Source organism: Mus caroli, unplaced genomic scaffold (assembly GCF_978045245.1).
Source record: "Mus caroli unplaced genomic scaffold, Mus_caroli_1 scaffold_13, whole genome shotgun sequence".
Taxonomy (NCBI): domain Eukaryota; kingdom Metazoa; phylum Chordata; class Mammalia; order Rodentia; family Muridae; genus Mus; species Mus caroli.
In genome coordinates this window covers 27,894,435-27,917,516 of record NW_028227268.1, presented here as the reverse complement: position 1 = coordinate 27,917,516, position 23,082 = coordinate 27,894,435, and the positions used below count along the sequence as shown (strand labels likewise).

Here is a 23,082-nt window from a genome sequence, read left to right as displayed (position 1 = left end):
GCAGTACCACTGGCCAACTTCTTCAGACAGTCCTGCATATGTGCACAGGCCAGCAGAGTCCCCCTGACTTGACCACACATTCCACCTGCACAGCTTAGAGGTAGCTTCCTCTCTCAGCCCAGGCTCTGTAGCTGGCAGCCATCAACCCACAGAACAAGCTTCCACATGACAGTCCTCCAAATATTTGAAGACAGCTCACCGTCCCTGCTGAGCCTCCTCTTCTCCTGACTAAACACCGTCCTCCTTGGAGCAGCTCCTCAGACTCACTGGTTTTAAGCTGCCCGGCCAGAGCCACCCTGGTTTATAGCAAGGTTCTGACCTGAGGCCAAGCCTAGACTGCCTTGCCTGCTGCACCCTGATAATCTCCCAAGCACAGGCTCTCAATACCACCCATTCTTCCCTTCTACCTGTATGGCCCTCCTGCCTGTCAGTCACCCTCTACTTACTGAGATAACACATCCCTTGCCTGCCTTGCATTTTCCAAGAGAAGAGAACAAGTCTTCTGGTGGTTTGTTACCCCATACGCTTGTTATGCACACACATAAAGCCTCCCTCTTCTGAGAAGCCTTCCCAGACAGGACATACCTGTGCCTGCCTGAGCAACCTCATTCAGAAAGGAAGTAATCATCATTGTGCTTACCCCCTAGAGACTCCACCCACCACTTCATCTCTCCATCGAACCTCTCCCAGCCACAGCGAGGAACCAACCCTAGAGAAGAAGCCATTGTCCAGAGCCAGCCTGGGCTGCACCCCTACCTGCTCGTGGTACTCGATGCCCATGCTGAGGGTATTGACCAGGATAGCGATCATGATTCCCCGGCCAAAGTATTTGCTATCTACGATCTTCCGGAATGTGTCACAGATCAGCCTCCAGAAGGCCAGCACAGAACTAGGCTCTGCATCTGGGCCCAGGCTCCGCCGTCGCCGTCTGTGGGGATCCCGGAGGTCGCTGTGCTGAGCGTCCTGTGTGAACTCATACACAGCCTCACTGTCTGAGTCAGGCATTTCATGGTCAGCGGACTCTGGCTCCCCTGCTCCTGTCCGGGCACAGTAGGGACAACTGTCCGGCCCACAGGCTCCACTGTCTGCCTTGGAGCAAGGGCTGGAGATTTTGCAGGAGCTATGGCAGGCTCCTGGAACAAAAGAGTAGGTGTTAGAGGCTCATTGGGAGCTCCCGGTCCTAGGAGGATGTAGACCCTGCAGGAGGGAGGCTGGGGTTCCAGAGATAGGTGTGCTGAGCACTTAACGAATGGGGCATTTCTGACTAACAAAATACCCCAATGTCAATAGCACCGTATTGGTGGTCACTTCTAAGGATCCTAGGATTGAGATAGAGAGGTAGCCACCATGTCCTCCTAGGTCTTAGGAGATTTCGGCCAGGAACCTAGACCATCTCCCCTTCCCTGCAGTGTAGGACTGCACCCACACAGTGCTGAGTAGCATTTCCCAAGGGATATTTGGGACCCACCCACACATACACACATCTTATCCCACATACCAGATACACATACGCACACACTACATGCACATACTGTGCACATGTATAGTGGGCACATGCTATTTGTATACCACGATAAATATACACCAAACATGTGTACCCAAACACATTTGTGTCATCCAATGTTATTACACCAGACCCACGCACATATGGGCATATGCACACACCAGGAAGGAGCGCCGTAGCCAAATGCATGTAAGTCAGACACTTGTACCCTCATATAGATATACACACATGGAATCCCCACCTTCCTTCATGCACACATACGTATACCAAGTGTATTCTGAATACACTCAGGGACATGCCCCAAGGCATCCTCTGTCCATCTAAATCCTATTTTGGTCACAAAATATAAGAAATGAGTGGCACCTCTGAGACCACACTGTTGAAGTAAGTGTAAGATTGTCCTCAAAGCCTGACCCCTAGTAGGCACAAAACGACACGTTCCCCTCTGGAATGCATCTGTATAGCACAGGACACCACTAAGCTCCCACAGTAGTGATGGTCTCAATCCCACCTACTATACAGTGGAAAGTGGAAGCCTGCATGTGGGATGTCCCAGGGCAGGGCAGTGGGAGAGCTAGCATAAGAACTTTTCACTCTGTGTTCTGTGTGACATTTTCTGGTCCCAGGGGACATCTCACTTATCCCATAACTTTCTGTCACCACATCCTCGCTGAAACACAAGGCCCCAGGCTGTGTCTGCATGGGTAGCCCGCCCACAAGCAGCAAGTATCACTACTCCCTCAGGTCACCGAAGTTCTACCCACAAGGCTGGCTGCTTTCTGCACTGACTGCTCCTGCTCCAGGTCTCTCTGTTTACAGCAGTCACCTTGTGAGGCACCAGACTGCCACAGTCACACACCATTTCCCACCCCGTTGAGCCCTGGGACAAAGGACAGAGAGTGGGCTGCAGAGTCAGATGGTCTTGAGGTCACACTTGCCGACACTCCTAGCCACCTTGTGCCTCTTGTGCACGCAGCAAGGGTGCCTGTAAGCTTATTACCAACCTGTCCAGAGGACTCAAGCAGATCTTGCCTGCAAAGCATGTGACAGGCACTCCATTGGGCAGCAGCAGTTAGATGTTATGGCCAGAGGCATAGAATGCAGCCCATGGTAGGTATGCATGTGTGACTGCTCTCATTACTCCTAATATATACAATAATCATAATTCCCATTTGAATGGATGAAATAAGCAGGGCTCAAAAAAAGCAATGGGATTGGTCTAAAGATGTCAGAAGGCTGCGTGAGAACCTGGAATCTGCACCCTGGGGCCCTGGGTTCTCAGACTCCTAGTCTTCCAAATTACCACCCAGCCTCCAACTGTGGGGTCCCAGCACACCCACCCACGCTCTCACCCGTACTCTGTGTCTCCAGGAGCTTGTGCATGGAGCTGAAGGGCCCAGGTGGGATGTTGAAGCTGGTGAGGGTGGGGGGCCCAGGGCTGGGGGCCACCTCCACTAGTGCCTTATCCTTCAGCATCTCTGGTGGAGGGCTGGTATGCACAGTGGGGTATACCTTCCCACTACCCACAGTCCTGCCAGATGCCTCCGATGGGGACCTGGGAGGGGGCGCCTGGCAACGGACTGGCTCCAAGTGGCAGTCAGCATGGTAGAAGCTGTGTACAGACTCCGCACCCCTCGGAGGGCCCCCAGAGGGAGTGGGGGTAGAGGGTGGTGGCAGCATGAGCCAGCGGGACCCATTGGCATCCCTGTCCTGGATCTCTGGGCTGGCCCGGGGAACTCTGAGCGTCCCATTACCCAGGTGGTAGTGGTGATGGTGGTGGTGATGGTGGTGGACCAGGTGGTGGACAGACAGACGACGGTGTGAACGAGAGCAGCTGCCACTGGGCTGGGGCTCCTGCCCACCACGGGCCACCGGGCTGCTGAGCAACCCAGCCCGCACGCCTACAGCCCTAGAGACCTGGGCCAGCCTGCGGGCTGCTTTGCGGAGGATGTACACCAGGTACTTGAGAAGCTCCTCATAGCAGCTGCCTGGCTCAGAGAAGCTTGCCAGGGTGCTAGCATTGGACAGGAATCGTACACGCTGCTCCCGCATCAGCTGACTCTCCCGTTGCTTGGTCTCAGAGAACTGCGTGGCGATCACCACCAGGCACAGGTTGATCATGAAGAAGGAGCCCACCTGCAGGGGTGGGGACAGAAAGAAGAGATGTCCTGAAGAAAAACGAAACTTCAGGTCAGCTGCCACAATCAATGGAGTACCTGGGGGCCAGGCCCAGGGGTCTGCAACAGCTCAGGCCTATCCCACTACTGCTGGTGATAGCATACTTTGCAGATATTCTCCAGTTCCCTGCCTTTAAATGTGTACGCATGGAGAGCCTAAGGCATCCTCCCATTTTGTATTAGGAGAGAATGCTGTAGAAATGGATAAAATACCGGGAACACACAACCTTCAACTCGGATTAACCCTTTGAGGTTTACTTATAATCCTCCCACTTGTATCCATTCTTGCTTCATGACCTTGGGTAAGACCCTTAACCACAGGATGTCAATATCCCCATCTGAAAGGAGGGACCCCCCCCCAAGCCTAACAAACCTGTCGTTCTGACTCGCCCATCCTTCCCCAGTCTCCATCTCTGTGCCTCTGTTTCCCCAGGACCCTGGGCAACCTATTGTTTAGACAACAACCCTAAAGGATGGAGATAAATATTTGTGCTAACAAAGCGGACTTTTTTTCTCCCCTAGCTCATGTCCTAGTAATTATGATAATTAGCTTCACTAGTGTGATTCCAGAGAGCTGTTTGGGAAGAATTTTCAGGAGGTGTGTGGGAGGGTGGAAACTAGGCCCCTGATGTCCCCGTCTGCCCCTCCCCCCACCCAAGCACTCCTGAGGACGCCAACAATTTATCAGATGAAGAACAACGGACTTGCCTGAAGTACCTGCTTCACCCTTGCGGTAAATGGTCAGGGATGGTACAGGTCCCCAGCCAAGCTTTGCGCCAAGCCTGGTCAATTCTTTTATACCAGGGAAAGTTGTGGCAGCCTAGGGAATTGCCCTTTCTCAGAGCCTACAGACTGTGGCTCTCCCCAGGAGTAGTGTCACTCTGTCCTCTCTGAAGCTTATCCCATGCCTTGAATGATCTTAATTTCATTCTTAATCTCTCTCTCTCGGGATCTGACCCTCCACCTGGCTCTGCACTGGCCTCTCGTTGACATGGATTTGGAGTTGGTAACCTGGACCTGACATCTCAACTCTAGCCCCGACTTCCAACATAATCCCGGACCAGTGGCCAACCCTCTAGAGCTCTGAGTTCTCACTTAGAAGCCAGAGTCCTTGAAGCGCCCACCTCACAGGAGTACATAAGGAGGAAGAACAACGACACCAGCACTAACAACCCTCCCTGGCAAGTCTGATCAACCCGCTTAGACAAGGCACATGGTGGGGGCAGATAAATGAGGGAAAGTGGTTTTCCTTGCTTGAAAAACAAAGGTGGCAAGGAGATCACGGTGAGGAAGAAATGCCCCGCCCCCCAGGAAGTGCAGAGAGCAGCGGTTGGCACACAGTAAGTGCTCAATAAATAACAGCTGTAAGTGGTAGCCATGAAAGCATCGACTATGACTGCTAGTGATTAAAATGATTAAACGATGCTGCTTTGGCCTGTCTTCTGCCTTCACAGAGCCCTGGAATTTTAGAGCTGGAAGGAATGAGCGATCTCTCAGTATTTCTCAATACTGATTGGAATTTGGGGTGCATGATTCTTTGCTTGTAAGCGTTTCAGGATGTCGAACATCTTTCTCTTTTCCAACCGAATGCTGGCAGTGTTCCCCTGAGGCTCCCAAAGACAGAACTATACTTGGCCATTTCTGAGCACCCCTGGAGAAGGGGATTGATAGCATTGTGGATTCAGAACACCCCCCCGCCCCTGGACACACACACACATTTTACCGGTGAAGAGCCTGAAGCCATAACCTCAAAGAGGATGGCTTGCAAAAGGTCCTAACAGTAGCAGGTGGTAGAGTCTGGCTTTTGGTCTTGGATTTCTCCTGACTCACTCATTATGCTGCCACCCCTATGGGACTTGAGAGCTAAGAACTTCCCATCTATTCTCTGCCTCCACCCGTGTCCCCAGGATGCCCCACTCCCACGAAGGCTGGAGGAGTCACTCACGATGATGAGAAGAATGAAGTAGATGAAGTTGTAGAAGGAATGAGCATCCATCACAAAGTACATGATGTCGACCCAGCCCTCCAGTGTGATGACCTGTGGAGGCAAGAGAGATGGCTGACTCTGGCTGGCACCACTGAAATCTCCTCCCGTCTGTTCTGCTCCCCTGGTCACCACCCTAACCCTGAGAATAAGCACTCCCAAGTTGTGCAGTGTCCTGTGACTGTTCTGGGCAACATCCCAGGGCCCGTGTGGCCCCACCTGGAAGATGGCGATCCAGGCATAGCCAATGTTGTCAAAGTTGATGGCGCCTTTGAAGGGGTTGTGCTCGCCTGCAGAGCAGTTGGTATAGTATTGGTTCCAGTTGACACAGGTGGTATTGCTGGAACTGTTATAGGCTTCATAGTCCAGACCGCAGGGTGGACCACCACCGCCTTCCCCACGCAGCGTGGGCACGCTCCTGCAGGATCGCATGCCATTCTCCCGAGGCTGAGAGCAGATGAAGGGGCTCTCATCCTCATTCTCTGTCTGGTAGTAAGGCTCCAAGTCCACACTCAGCGGGCTGCAGGGCGAGGGGAGGCAGAGATAAGGCTGGCGAGGAGGATCCTCCACTGAGAAGCCAAGGAATTAAAAGCTGTTGTGGGTGCACCAAGGCACACAGAGGGTAGGCCAGACCTACCGTGGGGGAGGGGATTGGGCAAAGCAGGGGCTTGTGGGTAGGGAGGACATGAGTGCTTGCTCGGGGACTCCAGAGTCCAAGAGGTCCACAATTCTAGGGAGGTAGTTTTCCAACTATGTTAACAGCAAGTCAAAATCACAGGGGAGTTGATTTTCTATCTACCCTTCCCTTCTTTGCCAAGTAGTCTCATGTAGCTCCAGGCTGGCCTCAAAAATCTATACAACCCAATGATTGTGAATTTCTGGTCCTCCTGTCTTTGCCTCCTGAGTTCTGGGACTACGGAACCACAGCACCCAGTTTATACAGTGCATGGGATCAAACTCAGGGCTTCATGCCTACTAGATAAACACTCTACCAACTGAGCTATATCCCCAGCCCTCAAGGAGCCAGCTGCTTTCTTTCTTTCCTTCTGTCTGTCTGTATTTCTTTTTTTATTTGTTTGTTTTTGTTTTGTTTTGTTTTGTTTTGTTTTTTCGAGACAGGGTTTCTCTGTATAGCCCTGGCAGTCCTGGAACTCACTTTGTAGACCAGGCTGGCCTCGAACTCAGAAATCCGCCTGCCTCTGCCTCCCGAGTGCTGGGATTAAAGGTGTGCGCCACCACGCCCGGCTCTGTATTTCTTTTAAGGCAAGGTATCACTATATATCTTTGGCTGGCCCTGACTTATGTATCCATCCATCCTTTCTTTCTCTCTCTCTCTCTCTCTCTCTCTCTCTCTCTCTCTCTCTCTCTCTCTCTCTCTCTCTCTCCCTCTCTCTCTCTCTTTCCCTCTCTTTCTTTCTTTTAAGGCAAGATCTCACCATATATCTTTGGCTGGCCCTGACCTACGTAAACTAAGCCAGCCTGAAACCCACAGAGATCCACCCAACTCTGTCTCCAGAGTTCTGAGATTAAAGCTGTATACTTTGTGGCTGGCTTCTGGGAGGACTTTTTAAAGGCCTAAATCCTAGTTGAACCCCAGGTCAATGCAATGGGAATCTCTGGAAGGGGTAACCTGGGCATCAGGACTTTAAAATGCTCCAGGTTGTCCCACTGTGTAACTAAGTTTGAGAGCCAAATGCCAGATATGAGACCACATATATCCATGGCAACAGGAAGCCGGGGACTAAGAGAGGTCCACAGCTCCCCAGTCCATCACCCACCGGCTCCACCACTCACAGGCTGAAATTCTCAGGGAGGAAGCATCGGTTTCGAAGCAGCCCTGCCCACAGCTGAACACCAACGATGCCAAAGATGAAAAAGACGAAGAAACAGAGCAGCAGGACATTGCCCAGCATAGGCAAGGTATCCAGCAGTAATGTGACGAGAATGCGCATGCCTGTGGGGGCAGAAGAGCCATGCTGGGGGCTCCAGTGTGCCAGGGGCACAGGCTGGCAGTCTTCCCCAAGAGGGTCCGCCCATTTAAGCTGGAGGGGGACTGGCAGACACTCCTAACTCTCCCAGGCAGTCCTTAATTGTTAATACTCATATTAATTGTTGTATGGTACCAACTGTGGTTTCCAAAGCCCTCTAAGTTCTGAGTCCCATCTCACACTTCCCGTGTCACCATGGGGCTGATGATATCACCCCCAATTTACAGATGAGAAGTCTGAGGCTCACAGAAGTGACGTGAGCTGCTCAGGATGGGAGCTGCTAAATGTAAGCGCCAGGACTTAAATTTAGGATTTTTTGTGCTTCCAAATCCTGCTCCCCAAGGCAGTGGCACACACACACACACACACACACACACACACACCTCCCACTTCCTTCTCTCACCAGACACAGTCACCTGACCTTCCTAAATGATGGCCCCAGAGGGCCACTGGGGGAACTAGGACAGACCTAGAGAAAGGCTAGAGGCAGACAAGAAGACCAGCACGTAACCAGGTTTCTGAGCCCACCCCTAGCCCCTAGCCCTGCATCTGTGTTCTCTGTGTCTGTTTCCTGCTGGGTCCAGATCTTGAAGTCAGGGTCTGAAGAGACATAACTCTATCTTTTGGGGAGTATTTCCTCCCTCCAGGGTCAAGGCCACTACATACTCCCAGCCCCAGATAAAAGCCCTGTTAGGGACCCACTCACCTTCCTCCCTCCAGGTCCAAGACCCAAACATTTGAACTAGCCTTCAGAAAACCCAGAGCTTCTAAGCTCTTGTCAAACTAATGGATCTCCAGTGGCCCATTTGACCCCCAAAGTGCCCTGGGTGGGCCCTGTTCTCTCTAGGGCAAAGGTTCTAAACAACAGCACACCAGCAAATGATTAACCTTCCTGATGGCTACAGCCACCTTGCTGTAGTCGGTCCTCATCCTTTTCAGTTCTTCACCCCCTCCCCCCCCCCATCAGCTCCTCAGTGCTCCAACTGAGATCAATTCCTCAGGGCTTGCATTAAGGGAATTACAGCAGTGGTTAGTCTGAGGTCTATAAATCTAGTAGCTGTCACCTGGGAGAGGAGGCCAGCCACGCCCCTCTTCCGGATCTCTGCCTTAGCACCAAACATCACTGTCCCACCCCAGACTCACTCAGCCGTTCTGCCCTCCCAGAGATAACTGCATCTCTCTCTCTCTCTCTCTCTCTCTCTCTCTCTCTCTCTCTCTCTCACACACACACACACACACACACACACACACACACACACACACGGCTACTGCAGCATCAGGCATAAAGTCAGGCACGATATCCCCTCCTGAGGCCCCAGTGGGGACCATCTGCAATCCTGTATAGGTTGAGGAATTGCAAAGGGGGCCTGCAAAGGAGGAGGGGCAGAACGGCAAAGGAGCTGGAGCTGCCAAACCTTTGCTGGCTCCAGAAACCAATGCGGTTTAATTTAGATAATGGTCCCAGCAGTCACTGCAAGAGTTGGAAAGGGGTGGGGGGTGGGGGTGGGGATGGGGGGAAATACAACCAGGGCCAGAGGGTAAGGCGTGAAGTGGCCTTGTCTTGAGAGACGGGCCACTAGCACTTTGTATCCCCTCCTGTGGGTCTGACACTTGCTCCACTGGTCCCCACCCACCTTTATTCCCCTAGGAAGGGGTCGTCTAAGGTATTTCTAAGATTCTGTCTAAAGCCTGGCTGAAATTCGTGGGATGGAGATTTTCCCAGGTAGCTTTGCTAGTGATACCACCAGGGGTAGGGGCTCTGACTGGGTCCCTACTGAGCCCTTCTCTGTCTCAGCTTCAAAAGGTCAGGTCATGATGCCTGTGCCATATTTCTTCTGAGGGCCCTCTATACAGGGGTGAGGGCTAAGGGGTCACTCACTGGGCACCCGGTTAATGGCCCTGAGCGGTCGCAGCACACGGACTGTCCTGACTGCGGAGAAGCTGACATTCTGCAGGTCCAGCGAGTACTCCAGCATCCTGTGGGGAGGGGCCGGGAAGGAGGCCCTTTGAGTTTGAGGCCAACTCCATGTGAAAGAGGCCAGGGAAGACTCCTGCTGTGAGGTGACAGAGTGACCCAGGACTCTCCCCTCTCCTCTACCAAGGGAGGCTGAAGATCAGCTCTCTGTCTAGGGGGCAGGGACACCTCCCACCAAGCAATGACAGTCTCCTCCGACTCAAAAGGAAGATGGTGAGATTCAGAGAACAGGCCGAGCACTGGAAGCAGGCAGCCTGGGCTGAGTGGACAACCAAAGAGGCAGGAGATCTGCCCACTACTCTCCCACCCTAGCCCAAGCCCTCACCCAGCAATGACGATAAAAAAGTCAAGCCGGTTCCAAGTGTCTCCCAGGTAACATTTCTTCCCAAAGATACCCAAGGCGACCATCTTCACCACCATTTCCACAGCAAAGAAGGCAAAGATGAAGTCATCGAAGGCCTGACGTAGAAAGGAGGGGCTGAAGAAACTGAGGGACTGGGGGACACCCACACACACCCCACCTAGAACCCACCAGTTGGATCTGGTAGAACAGAGTTCAGGGTATTAAGATCCAAGAACCACTAACATACACACACACACACACTACACACACACACACACACACACACACACACACACACTCACACTCACCTGCAGGATCCGGCAGCGTTGGGAGTCACAGGCAATGTCCTCACACGGCCTGAACATACCCAGAGTCACACAGTTGAGGAGAATGACCAGCATGCTGACTCGCTCGAACCACGTATCAGGTGTCAAGGAAACAGCTATCCAGAGCCAGGGCTGATGGGAGCCTCCCGTGGCATCCCGAATGCTTGCTACCTGTATATTAACACCCCCCCCCCCCCGCACTCCCACCCCGAGAGACTTCGATCCCATCTTCCTCCTTTGTAAGGTAGAGAAAGCCATGACTACCCTGGCTATTTGCACAAGCCGTGTAGGGAATAGCATCGATTGTGCGTGTGGAAATGCCAGGCTCCACGAGTTTGCTGTGAATCTCATCCTCCTCGCTCACCGGATAGATGTGAGAAGCAAGTGAGATAATGTATGCGAATGTGTTACACAAACCTACAGTCGGATTAAGCCTGCCTTACAGTTTACCACGCACTTTCGCACAATGCCACGACGTTGCTCACAACAGCCCCATGAAGCATCCAAGGTGGATCATTCTATTCCCCACCCACCCACCCCACCCCACCCCACCCACCCCACCCCACCCCACCCCAACCCACCCCCGAAACCCAAGGACAGCAAGACCCAGAGAGCTGAAGCCAAGTCATGTGCCAGAGTTGCTCAAGACGCCAGGATGAGACTGAGGCTTCCAAGCTTGTGGCCTACTCTGTCGCCTTCCTTCCCTGCACTACAAATAGTCAAGCCTACATTGTCAACCCCCTCCCCACCCCTGACACTTCAGAGGAGCCCCAAGCTCTCTCTCCAACCGCCAGCTCCCTGTCTTCTCAAAGTCCTCAGCCTATAGTCACCATGTCCATGCCTTTCAGATCAAAACTGCTCTCCACGCCAGGGCCTGCACTGGGGACAAGCTTCAGCTCTGCGGAGTGGACAGCAGTGCCATACGTGAGGCCAGACTGCCACCATATCTCTTGTACCTTCTAAACCCAAGCAGCTAGGAGCAGAGGGAATTCTTTCTCCATCCCGAGCCTTTCTACATAAGTTCTGTTGCGTGGTTGACCTTCAGCTCGTTGGCATGAAAATATACAAGATCCCCTCTGGATAAAGAAGGTTCCGGGCCCTGGACCCCACAGATATACAACCAGACACCCTAGTTTCCTCGTGGAAAAACAGGAGTGAGGCAGAAAGAGCAAAGAAACCAGAGACAAGTAGAGTCCAGAAAGAAGAAAGGGGTTGCAGCTGCCTGTCACCTGCCCTGCCAATCCACTCAGGGCCTAGAACCCATGGGCCATTCCTGTCTTAGCCTTGCTTCTGGAGTGGTAATGCTTTCACCAGGCCTGAGGAAGTGATCAGGGAGGTTCAGAGGACCAGACTCAGCCTCCCAGCTGGCCTTCCCCATACCCCACCTCTGTGCTGAATCAGCAACCCTGACTTCTCCCTCGGCCACCTTGAAGCCTTCCTCATTCTGTCTAGCCAGGCTCTTTTCTCGGGGGTGCACATCACTATCACCACCCATGCCTAACACCCTAGAAGTCATAAGATGTTTCAGTTTCCCTAATATCCATCCCTTAAGAGAAAGAGACTATGGTGCACACCTTTAATCCCAGCACCTAAGAGGCAGGCGTATCTTGGAGTTCGAAGCCAGCCTGGTCTACAGAGTTAATTCCAGGACAGCCAGGGCTGCACCCTGTCTCAAAAAAAAAAAAAAGAGTAAAAAAATAAAACATTATCCTAGGTTTAAAGTGGCTTAGTAGGTGAGAGGGGCAAATGAAAGTATTCCTACAGGGGCTGGTTGTTTTCCTGACTGTAGCCAATGGATCTCTCTCCAGAATGGGGGTCAGCCAGAGGGCACTCTGGAAGAGGGGGGAAAGGGAGGAAGCCACCACTTGGAAAGGAAAGGACACAATTACCCTTAATAACTGGTCTGTTTTCCCCCAACCTAGCCCATTCTCCTCTGCCGGAGAGACAGGGCCTAGGAGGGGCCCTGGAGAACAGTGTTGGGGGAAAAGGCCCCAGGTATCTATTTGGACATCCAATGACAGTGGCCCTACCTGGTCAAGTCATCCATGCGCTTGGCTCTGCCACAGTGTTAACAGCAGCCACACTACAAAGCCCAGTGTCATATGCAGTCCAGAGCAAATGATCAGCAAGAATAAATGAATGAGCCACTGTGTCTATCAGTCACTCATCTGCCAATCTAGAAGCCAGATGTGCCTCCCCATTCATGATTTCCTGATGCTTCCCTGAACAGTGACAAATTCATGACAGTGATGTAAGGAGGAACAGACTTGACCTATGGAGGAACTGGGTCCCTCTTTTGTCCCAGACAGACTCAGTTTAGGGCCTCTGATAGTCAGAACCTGCCCCCAGCCAACCCCATATCAGGCTCTTCACCAAAATCCCCTTCTTTGGACCCTTGGCAATCCAGCCTGCACCCAGGCATATCCCCTGCACGCTGGCTTCCCCTTCACTGTAGGCAAGTATAAAAAGGACAGGCAAATCTAGAACAATCTGAATAGAGGAATATCTAAGGTGTGTGTGGGGGGGAGGGGTCTTTCACCCTTCTCAGGGTGGGGCTTGTTTCCTTGGCAACACGGCACCATGTCACTGTGTGATGTTCTTCTGTTGCCATAACAACAGGAGAATGTGTCACCAGGTGGTGTGGATTTGTTGCCATGGAAACTGAAGAGACACCCCCCCACCCCCTTACACATTCTCTCCCCTTGCCCAGACTGCTCTCTTGTCCTTATGCAAGGAAAGAGAAGCAGGGAGACCCACAGGTTATCAGGTTGGGGGGGGGGAACCATGTGACAGATCCCCATGGTAACCAAGGGAACGGGGGACACTGGTTGCCATAGTGACTATGAGAGACCTGTGCGGTCACATGTCTACTGTTGCTATGGTGACTGTCCGGGCTGGAGTGGATCCCAAAGGGTGGGAGCAGGAGAGGGGAGGATCTTTCTTCTCCCCATAACCCACCATCAAAAGCAGAGAAAGCGAGAACAGCAGAAGCAGACCTCTCTACCATCCCTCCCCCCTTCTCTCTTTCCTGGGAGAGGGAAATAGAGCATGCTATATCCACAAATGAGTCTTCTCCATAGGTTTTTAATCTAGATAGGGCTTTTGCCTAGATTATTGGCAACTAGAGATCTAAGGCCCTGGGCCCAGGGTGTGAACCCAGACAGCAAGCAGGCCTTCTAGCTGCCTCTCTCCCTCCCAGAAGTCTGGAAATGTGAGACTAAGGAATACTGAGGAGGAAATTGGCCTGGAACCAGGAATTCTGGCCTTCTAGTAAGAGTTGGGGGATGGGACACAGGTTCTTGCTCCGCCCATCCCAACAGGAGGTTGGTAGTCTATGGGAGCCAATGCTTCCTAGGGTGGAAGACGACGCAGGGATTTAATTTGATGGTCTGTGCTCATTTATTTTTTCTTCAGAAAAGGGGAATCCCCAACAATGGCCCCATCCTACTAACTATCCTGTTTCCCCATGCGCCCCCAGCTCCGGTGTGTGGGTGTGTGGGGAGAGAGGTTTCCAACTAAACTGAAAACTGAAGCCTGCCCGAAAGGCAGCCAGCCCCACCCAGAGACAGAGACAGGAGACACAGAGACACATGAGAGAGGGCCACTGGAATCTTTGGGAGGGGAAATAGGCCAGAAATCTGATTCAAACTCTGTGACTGGGGTATGTGTGTGTGTGAGTGTGAGTGTGTGTGTGTGTGTGTGTGTGCAGTGTGTCTGTCGCCGGCCCAGCTGAGGCAGGCTGGGCGGGGTGAGAGCTGGGGCGGGAACAGCAGAAGGGGGGCCAGGGTGGAGGGGTAATCCCAGGAATGGCTCCAACTGGCACTAGGGGTGATGGGGAGTCCCCCAGCAGTGGAACAGAGGACGTGCAGAGGAGTCCATATGACCCAGAAGAAAGAAGAATCTGGGACAGACTACCCAAGATCCTCTGCCCCCACCCCGTTCCACTCAATTCTCTGCCTCAGCTCTTCTCCCCAGAATCTGCTCTGGATGGTCTAGGATTTGGAAATGGGATGAGGGGACATATGAGATTCAAACAACCCCCTTATGCTCTCTCTCTCTCTCTCTCTCTGTCTCTGTCTCTCTCTGTGTGTCTCTCTCTCTGTGTCTCTCTCTGTGTCTCTCTCTGTGTCTGTCTCTCTGTCTCTCTGTCTCTCTCTCTCTGTCTCTCTCTCTGTCTCTCTCTCTGTCTCTCTCTCTGTCTCTCTGTCTCTGTCTCTGTCTCTGTCTCTCTCTCTCTCTCTCTCTCTCTCTCCCCTGAGGACCCAATGGAGAATCCTCCCTTGGGAAGAATCAGAAGACTTGGGGCACTGGGACAATGGCAAGGAAGACTACAGAAATTCCTAGGACCTCCTCCCTTCTAGAGACACACACTTGGACACACACAGTGACGCACAGCTCCACACTCACATTCACTTCTGGAAGCCATTAGGACTCCTGTCTCTCAGGCCTACCCCCCCTATCCCCCCGCCCCCTCCTCCCCTCAACTCCTGGCATGCTCCCCTCTCGTTCTCTGGCCCCCCTCCCACTCCTCCATCCCAAATGCCAGCCTGTGATTTCCAAATGAGAAAAAGCTGTGCTGGGCTCTGAGCTTGGAGAAACTCCTACACAAACTTCCAGATGTGACACAACAACCCGAGAGGGAATGCTCAGGAACTCCTTCCCGGGAGGGGAAACGCACGCCCTCACACTGTAAGAAACACATTGCAAAGGCCAGTGTTCCCCTGTAACCTGGGAGGCAGTGGCCTGCCAGGGAGCTGCTTGGGCCCATGTCCCTGATCTCCCCAGTACAGGAACATATACTTTTGTGCCCTTCCTCCTTCCTCCCTCCACAACACACACACACACACACACACACACACTTCCTACCTACACCTAGATCTCCACTCTAGGAAATCTGGCCTTTTAATGAGGTTGCAAGAGGAAGGGGCCGAGAAAAGTATGTCGAGAAAAAGGCTAACTAGCTTCAGTCCATTGGGAAGGGGAAGCCAGTCAGGCCCCTCAGGACCAATGTCTTCATGACCTACATTGGGGACTCCTGAAGCCAACAGAAGCCTCACGGATACCAAAAAGAGAGAAAGGAGAGGGTTAAGGCTCAGGGGGCTGTTCAGATTCCTTCTCTGGCCGTGGAAATACACTTGTCCTTGTGACTTGGGTCGGATGGGGAAATGGGAGTAAATGTCCAGGCAGCCCCCCTTACCAAGAAATTGTTCTCAGCATATTCAGCTAGCTAATTTAGATCTAGGGACATAGGTGCTACACACCCAGACCACACACCACTCCCCAGATCGGGCCTGCTCCCCAAATCTCAAGATTAACTAGACTCTCACCTCTTTTCCCTCTTGTAAGCCTGGTCACTTATTTTCTTCCAGGAAAGTATTTACCTCCAGGTCCTCCACCTGGAGATAGGGCAAGTGGGCAGAGATACTTGCCAAAAGGTCTGCTTTTAGGGGGTATTTGAAGGGAGAGGTGACAAGATGTTCCAGTCTCCCCTAGGACTCCTAAGAAAGAGAGGATAGGGACTGCTGGGGGTTTCCCATTCATAATGTGTTTAGGAGTGGGGATGAGGGCTTCTTTTCTCCTCTCCATCTCTGCCACAGAGATGGAGACCTTGGAATGGAGACTCATAATTCCAGATAGCAAGCCAGTTAGGGAGACCACACTCCTCAGAGTCCCTCTTCTCCTTTCTTCGGTTCAGAGAGGAAGGAAGGAAGGAAGGAAGGAAGGAAGGAAGGAAGGAAGGAAGGAAGGAAGGAAGGAAGGAAGGAAAGGGCAAAGGATTGGGAGGGATGAGGGGAGCTTCTCAAAGACTCACAGAGTGTAGAGCAGCGGGTGGGGGGACTCAGCTTACATCCTGCTTTGCGCACTAGAGACAGTGGCTGCAGAGGGCGGCATCAAGCTCTCCGCTGCCCCTGTGCTCCAAAGCGGAGCTTGACTTGGGTTCTCAAGGGCTACAGGGTAAACCTGGGGTCTCCCAGCCTGACTCCCAGAGAGCCTCTGAGCTAGAAGAAGAGAATCAGAAGAGGCTATCGGTTACTGGGATAGCCATACCAGCCAGCCCCCCACCTTTCCAGTACCCCAGAGATGGGCGTCAGTCAAGCCAGTGAGTGCTTTGTGCTAGGGGTTTGGTTTTTTTTTTTTTTTTAAAGAGGATCAGGGGTTCCCTGACCACGCCAGGCTAAGCAGAGGTGAGGCTGAGAATCAAAATTCATCTGCCTGGAATGTTGGGCATGCGTTCCTAAAACCCATCCACAGAGTAGGCTTGAGGAGCTGGACCTCAGTCCTCCTTAATGAACACACTGGCAGTCTCTGGTCTCCCCAATACTTTCAGACGACTGCGGTTTCCCATACCTGGTCTGCCATCAGCCGGAACACTCTGATTTGTGAAAGGGAGGCGTAGTGTGGACGAGCTTAATCCCATCCCCCACTTGCCGGCGCTTTTGTCAGTCCCCCCCACTTAGGAAAAAAAAAAAAAACCAAGCACAAAACTCCCCAACCCAACCTTAGCACTCAACATCAGATAAAGAATTGAGGTGGGGAGGGCGCTGGCCGCATTGGGCTCTCTCTAAAAGGGGCTCCAGTCCAGCTCTGGGGGCAGACAGCTCCCCCTTCACCACATCTTGTTCTCATTCTGCACCCCTGACATCAGCCGCCGCCGAAATCTCCTTGTTGTGCCTCCAACCCGCGGATTGGGAGGGTGTTGGGGGGACAGGAGCTGCCCCCACCCCCGTTTCCCGCTAGGTCAGTAAAAACCTCAGCCTTAATTAAGGACTACTAGGTCGGGGGACTGGACCCTAGAATCCGCCGCAAACTTTGGGGCGGGGGCATAAGGAAACCCCAGGAGATTGCGGTCTCCCCTCCTCCGTCCCCGCAGCTTCCTCTCCACCCCTGCCCCCAAACTCGAAAACCAAACCCAGCTCGCTAACCCGCGGCTGGCGGGCTGGCGGAGTAGAAAGCCCAGGCTCCTGAAGCTGCCCACATCTGGAGGATGACGACCCTCCTCTGCCCACATCTGTAGAGCATCCAGCTGCTTACCAGAGGGTCACCTCTCCTCTCTTTTCCTAGCTTGGATTTCAACCCTCCACCCCTCACCCCCGCCCAAGGAAGGCTGAGGTGTGTGTATTCGGAGGTGGGGCTCGTCTGGGGTACCCACCAGTCTCCGTTTCTATTCGGACGCCCCCTCCCCTCCTTAACAGTCCCCCACTCAACTGTTCACAGTCCAGGCTCACTTCTCCAACTCACCTGGCTTTCGGTCCCCTCTGGCAACACGGCCCGCCCTCCTGTGGACCCCCCTAGTCCGGCCCATCGCGGTGCCCCGAAGGATATGGGTTACAGACCGTGCGGAGACACCAGCTCCGCGGGCGGCTGTCCTGGCTCAAGTAGAAGAAAACCACCGGGGCCAGCGCCGGGTAGGGCAGCCCCTCCGCCTCGGAGTCCGCGCTGCCCGGGTCCTTTTCCGTCGACCCCGGCCCCTGTCGGCCCCCGGCCCCAGACAGGTCGTTGAGCTGCGTGAAGCTCCGGGGCTGTCCCGACTCCTCGGCGCCCGCTCCATCCTCCTCCTCATCCATCCTCTGGCCAGCTGGGGTCCCGGGGGTCCGAAGAGGGGCGATCGGAGCCCCTCCGAGGAGGTGTCCTCACACAACCGGGGGACCCCGGTGGGGGAGCATGTGGGGGGCTCTAGAGAGCTTGCTGAGCCCCCAGGAGGGCCAGTTCAGCTCAGCTCCCCCTGCCCTCAGGGGCATGCTGCCCGCGGGGCGCCGGGTCCCAGGGAAGCCCCGCCTGGCGAGAGTCCCGCTTCCCCTGGGTTCCCGGGGGCTCCCCGACTAGCCGGCCGGCTTCCCCTCACTTTGTTCCGGCTTCTTCCCTTCGCGCCCAGGCTCCGGTTGCCCGAATGGGCGCTACCTTCGGTGAAGCAGCCCCCGAGAGGAGGAGGAAAAAAGGGGCCACCCGGTGGAGGGCGGGGGTCCGGGGAGGGGCGCCCCCTCTTCCCTCGGCGCAGCTGGAGCAGGATCTAAGGGGTCAGCATCGTCCCGGCTCCACGCCAGAGACGGCGGGGGGAGGGGGAGGGGAGGAGGGATCTCTTTGAGGGTGGGTTTGGAGGGGGTGGGGGCCGGCTCCTTCCTCCGCCCAGCGGCGGGCTAGAGGACCGGGAGGGGCGGGGAGACCGTGGGGGGCCGTCCCGGGCGGGGGTGGAGGCGGAGATGTCGCCGCCGCCGCCGCCGTGGCTGCCGTTGCCGTAGCTGTCGCCGGCGCCACTGCCTCCTCCTCCGGCCGAGACGCGGAGGGAGAGAACGAGAGAAAGCGGCGGCGAGGAGCCCGGCGCACACCACAGCTGGATCCCTCACTCCAACTTCAAGCCTCGGCCCCGCCTTTCCCCAGCCAATCTCACAGCCAGAGCCGCCCTTCCATTGGTCAGCCGCCGTGCCAGTGCGGGAGGGGGGACAGGGGGAGAGAGCCACAGCTGGAATCCGGTTCCCACCCCAAAACCAGGACCGCCTTTCTACCCTCCTCTTGCCCCTGGGTTCGCTCCCGAAGGCTGGGGCCAATCAGACGACTGTCCAGACCGAACCCACTTTTCTATTGGCCTCTTGGGTCTTTGGGACTCCCCTGGGAGGGAGCCTCGAGAAATCAAAGTATTTGGCATCTGGTCCTAGGGTAGCCCTACGGGCCTCTGACATCTTTTGTCCAGGACCCCGAAATTGGACAGCAGCCAGAAGTCAGAACTTAGGTCTAAGCAGAACTGAAAAAGAAGGGAGACAGGAATCACAGGAGTTAGGGATGTTACCGGGATCCCACAGCTAAATCTGACTCTTCACCTGGTTAATAACCCACCCTCTGCTTGAACCTGGGAGTCAGACTGGGGAGAAGGAAGACGAGTCTGGTGTTTCAGGCTGGAAGGGGTCTGTTTGGGAAAAATAGGCGTAGCTAGAAAGGTAGAAGTAGGCGTGGCCTGGAAATGTTTCCCACCAGCCTCTTTGCTGGTCCAGAACCCCGGTCCACTTCTAAGATGTTGACCCTGGCCTAACCCCAACCCACAGGTCTTCTCACTGGTGCTCTGAGCGTCATCTACTGCTTCTAGACCTCTCTGAAGGTTGGAGACTTCTTTCAGGGGCTTCCTGCTGGAAAAGCATAGCTTCCAGGCGTGGCACCAGGACTGTAGAGCCTGGATCACCTGCAGCCCCGAAGTGGGAACAGCCTGCTAAGGCCACTGTGGGCCTCGAATGTTTTAAGGAATGATACCTAGAGCTGAGCTTTAACAACTTCATCCTGCAAAATTCTACTTCCTGCCTCTCCCCCTTGATTCCAGTATGGTTTAAGAGAAGTGTCTGAGAGATGAATGCTTCCTGGAGTTACTCTTCTCCACCACTGGACTAGGAGTGGTGCTGGCGCTGTGCTTCCCAGGCATGTACACGCAAATGGAGACCCGGGCTTTTGCCCAGCTTCATCTCCCTATGTTCAGGGGCTCAGTCGATTCTATCTCTCTCACAGCCTCCAAAGGGTTGTGGGTACCAGAGAAACAAGCACCACCAGAATTCTGAACGTGATGGGGAGTGGGGGAGGGGGAACGCGTTTATGTTAGACGCAGGGAAAACATCTTTACAATCTGCGTAGGATCTTTACGATGGAACGACAGGATCTGTAGTCCTGGTAGACTCCAGAATGGCACAAGCCACTGCGGGAAGGCTGAGGAATGAATGGACTGGATCACCTCCTGCAGCCCCTGATTCCCAGGCGTTCTTCCCTGACAAAGTTGAGCCACCCACACATCCTCCAGAGGCCTCCTGGCACCATGACATGGGTTTGGGGCCGTGTCAGCTCCCACTCCGGCCAGTTGCCAAGATGGGGTGAAGAGGGCAGAGCTGCTGCAGCGCTTTCACCTTCCTGGTTGCCCTTTTGCCAAATCCCAGCATTGAGTTGTGCAAATGAGGCCAGGCCTATTTGCATTTCATGCTAATGAGCACATCCCCTAAGTGCCTGTTTCTCCTGGAGGGAGTCTCTGCTCTCATTCTGAGTGTGAGGCGCCAATCTTGAACTCGGAGCCCTCTTCTGAGATAGAGGAACTATTTATGGCTTGCTTTTAGAGCCTGATATCTTTCCTCCCTCCTGGGTATCCTCAGTCTAGTAGGTGGGTTGCCCTTTTGACCACCATATCTTGAAGCCTTAGGGTTTGGCAGCCAGAGGTGGGGACTCTCATAACCCAGTCTCTAAAGCAGAGAGCTAGATGAGAACAGAGGCTTGCCCAGCCTCACAGTTCTCCAGTGGTCAGAGGCTCCACCTCTTCATCCTCAGGCTGCCCTTTTCTGGAACATACCAAGAAAAGAGACAAGCAGGCACCAGCTGGAGAAATCGAGACCTACTTCCCAGAGTTTGCAACCTGAGGAAGATCTGCCATCTAGGACAGCATAGGGCATCAGGGGACCCTATCTGCTACCTGAGAGGGGGAAGGGAGGACAAAGGCACGAGAAGATGGGAAGCTCTGCACTCTAGTGCTCCAAGGCTCAATACTGGCACCACCCCTTCCTACTGGCTTCCTTTCTGGAGATCTTTAGTACTGAACCAGTCCAAGGTGGGAAACCTCACAGTACCAAGCCTGGGCAGGGATGATGGGTGGGGATTTCTCTCTCTCTCTCCCTATGCTGTGTTCCCTGTGGCATGTCCTAGCCTAGTGTTTGATACATAGTGGGCACTCGGTTAAAAAAAAAGTATTTCAAACCAGGAAGTGGGAGATGGAGGGAAAAATCCTTTATTTGTGCCTCTGTTTATCCACCAAGTTAGACCAATGTGGTCCAAACTTTCTTCCAAGTTTGCTAGAGTATCTCATATGTGCCTTGCTTAGCAAGCCCATCCAGGCCCCTGCAGCTTTGTGGCCTTTGTCCCTCCCGTGCTGGTCCCCTTAAGAACAAAATAAATCACCCATCTGTGGTACTCTTTACTTGGGGTGCTGCAATCATTCCATTTGGTCACCCCATATCTCTGGGCATTGAAACTGCCATTTCTCAGTTAAGGAATCTGGAGCTCAGGGAAACGAAATGATAAATACCTCCCAAATCAAGAAGCTATGAGTATTGTGACCCTAAGCCCTAGCTGCCCCAATACGGTCCTGCTGACAGAAGAGGGGACATAGAAGCGGAGGGTAAAGTGGCACTTGCCAAGAGGAAGAGACGTTGTGGGACTTTTAAATCAACTCCGTATACAGTAAGGGTCATGTTCAGCCTATAAGTTGGAAAGCCCAGCCTTCCTGGGAGAATTCCTTCCTCTGAAACTATTTACAAGATGCCACAGCCCTGTTCCTGCTTGATAGCAGAGGGGAAATGAGAGACTCAAAAGGCAGGGAAGTGGAGGAAAACACCAGATGCACACTCCTTCATAGCCATGTCTCCACCTCCTGGCAAGAAGCAGCCTCAGTGATCTTTGTTGTCATTCTGAAGACCCTAGGGAGAAGCTGGTATGCTCAGGGGTGTCAGGCTAAACTCCTACCAACTCTGGCCCTCCAACAGCCATCCCTAGAAGGCTAAAGGTCCCTGCTTCACCATCTCATTCATGAGGGTCGGTGGGACCACAGAGGCAAGAGGGCTACACGAATTGCCCAGACTGTTCCAAATCCAGTGTTAGGGTTGCCAAAAAGGCCACCTGTGTCTCACCATGTCGTACTTTCCCTTCCTGCTGCCCTCAAGCCAGGCTCCACGTGTCCAGTCTTTGACTTGCTGGCAAGGCTGAGTGGGCTCCAGTAAGAAAGAGGCCAGCTGACCTCATTGGCCAGAGTGCTAATCCCCTCCAGATGGGCTGGTGGCTTGCACCAAGGGCCCGCTGCCCAGACTGAGACAACTCTGATCCCAGTGACCATGGGTAGGTGTGCATGTGTGACAATCTCCTGTCTCTAGTTTCTTACCTGCTCCCTTCCTTCCTACGACTGACATCCCCCTAGCAGCACCCCTTCCCCCATCTGTTCTTCTTAGTCTCTCTGGCGGCTTCTTCTGGCTATCTGTGATGTTTGGCTTGGAGGCTAGGACGATGCTCAAGCTCAGTAGACCTCAAAGAAACAGTTTCTATGCAACCTCACAACCCTATCGTTCTACACTTTCTCCTTCCAAGCCTGTCTCCAAGCCGCCTTCCTGGATGGCAGCTATGTGGGGTCCTCGGTGAAGATTTATTTGCCAAGGATGAGATTTAAGAGCATCTCCCAACATTCAGAGGATAGGGGCCAGCTTCCTCTGTAGCAGGAGTCGGATTGAATTGGGGAAGGGCTTCCAACACAACGGATGTTGCACAGGCAAGAGAGTCCTTTCCCAGACGATCCTGCAGGAAGAGGCAGAACATGACCTCCTGCAAGGATGCTGGGGTTGAATGGGTACCCTCCAAGAAACGTCGTAGTCCTGGTACTTGCAGTTTCCACAGCACACTACATTGCATGTTAATTAAATATCTCTCTGTTAAACATTAAGGTCTATACTGAGCTCCAGTGCCTTCCCTAGCTTTAAATAAAGGGACAAAGGGGAAGGTGGCAGGGCCATTTCCTAGCAGGGGCTTGGCATTCCTGAGCACCTCAGCGCCTTGTCCTCATCCTGGTTCTTACACTTGGTTTTGGTCTACTGACTGTTTTATTCAATCTTACTAATCGTGGACAGAGGCGTGATCAGTCTAGTGACCCGATGGAAGGTGACAGGGCAAGAAGAGAAGAGAAAAGAGTCATCTGCAGACTCTCAGGGGAAAGGCTGTTCCCAGGCTGCTGTCCCTAGGCTAGAACCAGGCCCTCCCTCACAGAAGAGGCTAAGATCCCAAAGTCACCA

At 53.6% G+C, this 23,082-nt stretch overlaps 1 protein-coding gene across 17 annotated transcripts in view; it reads right to left on the bottom strand.

Annotated features, from left to right (window-relative positions):
* The window catches only part of Cacna1g (calcium voltage-gated channel subunit alpha1 G), a 66,041-nt gene extending 47,719 nt beyond the window's left edge, over positions 1–18,322 (bottom strand). For 11 of the 17 annotated variants that reach the window (XM_085829651.1, XM_085829654.1, XM_085829653.1 and 8 more), the window contains exons 1-9: positions 17,621–18,322; positions 10,280–10,391; positions 9,954–10,087; positions 9,533–9,630; positions 7,460–7,619; positions 5,885–6,185; positions 5,627–5,719; positions 2,857–3,640; positions 757–1,133 (exon numbers count right to left, since the gene is read on the bottom strand). In XM_085829651.1, coding sequence (XP_085685777.1) covers positions 757–1,133; positions 2,857–3,640; positions 5,627–5,719; positions 5,885–6,185; positions 7,460–7,619; positions 9,533–9,630; positions 9,954–10,087; positions 10,280–10,391; positions 17,621–17,862 — 2,301 coding nt within the window. In that variant the 5' untranslated portion in view covers positions 17,863–18,322. Of the gene's footprint in view, positions 1–756; positions 1,134–2,856; positions 3,641–5,626; positions 5,720–5,884; positions 6,186–7,459; positions 7,620–9,532; positions 9,631–9,953; positions 10,088–10,279; positions 10,392–17,620 lie in introns of those variants that run through there. The other 6 variants (XM_085829645.1, XM_085829647.1, XM_085829646.1 and 3 more) reach the window with 1 other exon arrangement.
* Positions 18,323–23,082: the final 4,760 nt, after the last annotated feature.